The sequence below is a fragment of the Cryptomeria japonica genome, chromosome 3, assembly GCF_030272615.1.
Source record: "Cryptomeria japonica chromosome 3, Sugi_1.0, whole genome shotgun sequence".
Classification (NCBI taxonomy): domain Eukaryota; kingdom Viridiplantae; phylum Streptophyta; class Pinopsida; order Cupressales; family Cupressaceae; genus Cryptomeria; species Cryptomeria japonica.
In genome coordinates this window covers 200,178,136-200,182,658 of record NC_081407.1, presented here as the reverse complement: position 1 = coordinate 200,182,658, position 4,523 = coordinate 200,178,136, and the positions used below count along the sequence as shown (strand labels likewise).

At 34.9% G+C, this 4,523-nt stretch overlaps 1 protein-coding gene across 2 annotated transcripts; it reads right to left on the bottom strand.

Moving 5' to 3' along the window:
• Positions 1 to 209: 209 nt before the first annotated feature.
• On the bottom strand, positions 210 to 3,402 carry LOC131034257 (wax ester synthase/diacylglycerol acyltransferase 8). 2 transcript variants are annotated; one of them, XM_057965686.2, is made up of 7 exons: positions 3,031 to 3,402; positions 2,089 to 2,649; positions 1,877 to 1,946; positions 1,369 to 1,472; positions 1,076 to 1,273; positions 687 to 824; positions 210 to 588 (listed from the first exon to the last, which is right to left on the bottom strand). In XM_057965686.2, exons 1-7 carry the CDS (start codon positions 3,349 to 3,351, stop codon positions 427 to 429), a joined length of 1,554 nt encoding a protein of 517 aa, XP_057821669.2. In that variant the 5' UTR covers positions 3,352 to 3,402; the 3' UTR covers positions 210 to 426. The 2 variants fall into 2 exon arrangements, with proteins under 2 accessions (XP_057821669.2, XP_057821670.2); XM_057965687.2 differs by lacking the exon at positions 1,076 to 1,273.
• Between the last annotated feature and the right edge of the window lie 1,121 nt (positions 3,403 to 4,523).

The window sequence follows — 4,523 nt, the reverse complement described above, 5'->3', positions numbered from 1 at the left end:
TCATTATGCATCCAGACAAATAATTATCCATTAAGAATTGGCTTTATATGAAGAGGAGGCACAACTGACAAAATTGTTGTAAAACGACACACAAGCCTTTACTTGGGAATTTAATGATATGAAAACATTTCACAGAGGTATCTATATAGATCAAGTGGATTAGGAGAATATTAATAACATTCAATAATTATTTATTATGATAATTGTAGTACTATTGTAATGACCAAAGATCCTTTATTTCATGTTAGAACCAAACATATAGAGATTAATATCATTTCATTTGTGATTTGGTTCAAGATAAGATGAGCAAGTGGAATTGTAGTTTTGTTCCTGATGAATTGCTGACAACCTCACCAAAACTCCTCCTTGCAACACTAGAGATTTATATAGGTATCGCAAATGGAAAAAACAGAGGTAAGTGAACATTCAAGATGAATGCACTGAAGTTCCATGTGCGGCTTGTTTCATGAGTTGGAGAGCGTCGGCGCAATCCTGACAAAGCTGAAGCGGATCAGGAACTACGTCTTCCGAGACTAATGCAACCAGCTTCCCTTTTCCACCATAGCTTATGAAATGTATCACTATCGACTGCAGAAAGATGGGAACAATCTCCTTTAAGTGTCGTATATAATTCCTCCAACATTTTCTAAATTAAAAAAATTGTAACATAGAATAAGAACACTGACACAATTGTTAACGTGGGCCGTAGGAATAATGTGAGCAACTGGGTTATCCCCGTATTGAATCTCTTCCACTGGCCCCATTACATTGGAGAAGCCCAATGTAAGTATTGTGGTAAATTTCTTGGATAAATATGCCGCCAACTGACATTCAAACCAAATTGGAAAAAGAAAAAAAACCCATTTTAGAAATTACAATCAATTCGAATCTTATCCATTTTAAGAAACAGATATCAACTAGTATCATTCCAAATCCTCTTCTATACAATTGTGTTTTTCTGAAAGTAATTATTGGCAGCTACTCACACTAGCATTTGTGGGTGTTCAATAAATTGCATTTAAAAAACTTATCTGCATGATCTGACTCAATAGAAAGGTTGTCTAGCTATATTTACCTTAGTTGGCATGTACTTGCTTATGGCGTATGAGGCAGAGGCCTCGAAAGATAACTTCTTCTTCCTTGACATCATTGTTGTATCACGACAGTATTGAAGGGGATCTCCATAGTGAGACATCGGAAAAGGAAACATCCAGAAACCTAGTTTGTTACCCCACATAGCTTTCGATGGGCTTTTCATGTTCCTATCCAGATCCTGCCCATATTAAATGCTCGCCTTTAAATGACAACTGCTTGGAGGGAATGGAGAATTCCAAATAATACTGAAAGAAGATTATCGTTGGCACTTACCTTAAGTATGGGAAACTGCCTCATATTTACTGCCACCATTGCTCGCAGTCTTGAATTCTTATGTGTTGTCGCTCTTTGTGGGACCGAGTTATTTTTAACTTGATCTCCAAGAGAAGAAAAGGACAGAGTTAGTGTGAGTTTGTGGAGAATATAAATATATTTTTTAAGAGTAGTTTAAAAGTTAGTAGTATATATTTTTGTGTGATCAATTTTTTTATCAATATTCGTGATCATGTTCTATGATCTATCATTAAGATAAATTTAATAGAAAAGAGAAAAATGATATTTTTATTTTCTACTTAATCCATTCTCATTCTCTTATGATAAATCATGAAACATGGTTCCAAAACATGATAAAAACATTGATCACACAATCGAATCCAATCATCAAGTTAATTTATGATATTTTCATGTATCTGAGAGATGTCCAATTTTAACATAAACATTTCCAAACTAATATCTCTGACATCTTTCAAACATATCTATACTAGTTCATTATTATGCGTACCATTTTGTTGTCTGCTCATATAGCGGACGAGTCCAGCAGAGAGCGCTCCCATAATGACATCATTCAATGCCTGCCATCAACTTTAATAGTTAGACATGTGCAAAACTGAATCTTTCTGCTACAAGATGATCGTATATCATTGAATTGGACCACTCACAGACCCAACATGATCACCATCGATTCGACTTAAAAGGTTAGAAAGATTGACTTACCCCATTCACTGCTTTTTTAACAAAGCAGATATCATCCATGCCGAGAGTCACGTAAGCCAGACGCTTTGAACAAACATCAGCTCTCCTTCCTCCTATCAATAAATTCCTATCATGTTTCCATAGCAGAGTGATCCCAACCTCGTGCAGAAAAACGAATGTAAGCCAAAGCCTGACAAGCACATTGTACACAATTTGCAGAAAACCTTTGGGTCTTTGGTCAGCGGTTGTACGTTGTGGAATGGTGGGTGGGGCTTGAGAATTATTGTTGGCTTTGCTTGTGGAATTGAGAATTAGGGATACCATAGAGATACAATCTCCAAGTGAATGATGGATTCTGAACACAAGGCTGGCTGCTGCATCCTCGGATGGAACATTCAATACATGAACTTCCCAAAGAGGCTTGCATGGATTGAGAGGAGGAGCAGTCACCAAAGAGCTTGTATATTCATTCACAAGGTAGGGATTTTCTGCAATTGAGGGGCTTAGGCTAGGAACAATAACATGTTCCTCTATCACCACCTCTCTTAAACACCACTTCAGATTGTTGTGCTTGTCCTTTACCTGCAATCGTTTCAAAATAGTAATGTAACACAAATTTCAACCAACAAAATGGAGAATGATTGAGACATTGAGAAATGGAGAACAATCCCTATTCTATAAAGTAACAGCCTATACACAACAGACACACATCTTAATTTGTTTGGAAGTCTTTTAAGGCAATATTAATTTGTTACATAGATCAATATTTAGAATCATATTTAATGATTTATACTGAATGTGATCTTAAAAATATAAATTTGTTAACAACAGCCACTTTATCATCTATAAATAAGATTATAGCCATTCTAATAAGTTTATCTAAAAACAGCTATGTCACTGATACACAAATATATGCATGCATTGTAAATAAAAGAACAAAGGGAATAGGAAGAGAATAGCAACCACAATGCTAGAGAATCTTTGGTGCTCTCCCAGATTATTTTGCAGTGAAATTTTCAACGAATTGATGTCGATTTCTTTTTTGAATCCCACAATGGTTAAGATGTAACTATCTACCAATGTATTAGAGGCGATGCATGCCGCTGGACTCAAGGGTTCTTCATGCTTGGAAATATTAACCATGTGATTTACATCATCTGCTTTCTTCACTACGATCTCGCTAAGCTGTATATTGGCCTCTTCCAAACCATCACCATCGTCACGAGTATTTTCCGGACAAGCAAGTTTGCTTTCTACCAGTGAAATACTGTTGGCTGTCTTCATGTTTCCTGCAGGATGCTTAGATTCTTAAATGCTTCTTTAGGTAAGGGAGAGGAGAGGATACAATAGTTCAGTATGTTTTAACAGTAGTGTTTGTTGATTTAATGCAGAAGATTTTTAATATTATATCGGTTGTAGTTGTGACATTAAAGTTATTAGTGCTGAGAGTCTGTACTCATAATTGAATGAAAAATGCATTTCATAAATAGAAATGCAACAAATCATGTGATGTCAGATTAATACACCAATAAAATATTGTTGGAATGTGAAGTCCAAATTGGACTCTTAGCTAGGAGTGGTTGAGTCATTATGGCTATCTTAGCTAGCAGTGGTTGCGTCATCATGGATTGTCCACTAGTGTGCTGCTAGATGCTCACCGTTAGGTGACACGCTGAAGGCGACCTGCCGGGAGGTGCAAATTTTTTTGAGACTCACCATAAATAGAAATTTTTGTTAATAAACTTTCTATAAATAGTAATTTCGAAATGTGTTTTACATGCAATTGTGCGAGTCATACTTACTCTATTTAGTAAGTTGTATTCAAGTAGGACTCTGCAACTCGACTGTTTTAGGCTGCTCGAAGTCATGTTTTGATAGATAGTTTTGAGATTGTTGTAACTCTGTAATTCCTGAGGATCAATACGAAAGACAAAATTTGCCCGTGGTTTTTTACATGTATATTTTTACCAAGTTTTCCACATAAATATGTGTGTTATGTGCTATTGTTCTTCTTCGCAAATTTTCTGCACTTGTTATTTTTCCTCAAAAATATCACATGGAGCACAACTATCAATCTGACTTTTTTTAGATCATTTTAAACAGTTCAACAAAACGCATGCTAATGTGACATCATATTTGATGATATCGTACTTAACCTTTAAAATAAGAAAGAAGTCTACCAAATTTGTGACAAAATGAAAATGATTTGCAAACGGAAACAAAATTAAGATGTTCAACTATTAAATCCTCTCCCTTATATAAATAAAAACCAACATCAATTTTCAAAAATAAAAATAAAAATAAAAATAAAATGACAAGAATATTAGTCTCTCACATACACATGAAATTAGTGTACATCTAAGGATACGTAAGATTGTGAACATCTCAAGTTCTCTTGAAGATGTACGGCCTAACATAATTTCATACTAATGTTTATTAAATTTTTTAAAAAATAA

Bases quoted from the DNA above. Each gene is read 5' to 3' on its own strand.
- LOC131034257 (XM_057965686.2), bottom strand. From the start codon at position 3,351: ATGAAGACAGCCAACAGTATTTCACTGGTAGAAAGCAAACTTGCTTGT. The intron at 1,473-1,876 runs GTACGCATAATA...CTTCTCTTGGAG, and splicing joins TATGAGCAGACAACAAAATG to ATCAAGTTAAAAATAACTCG. The intron at 825-1,075 runs GTAAATATAGCT...TTTGAATGTCAG, and splicing joins GCAAGTACATGCCAACTAAG to TTGGCGGCATATTTATCCAA.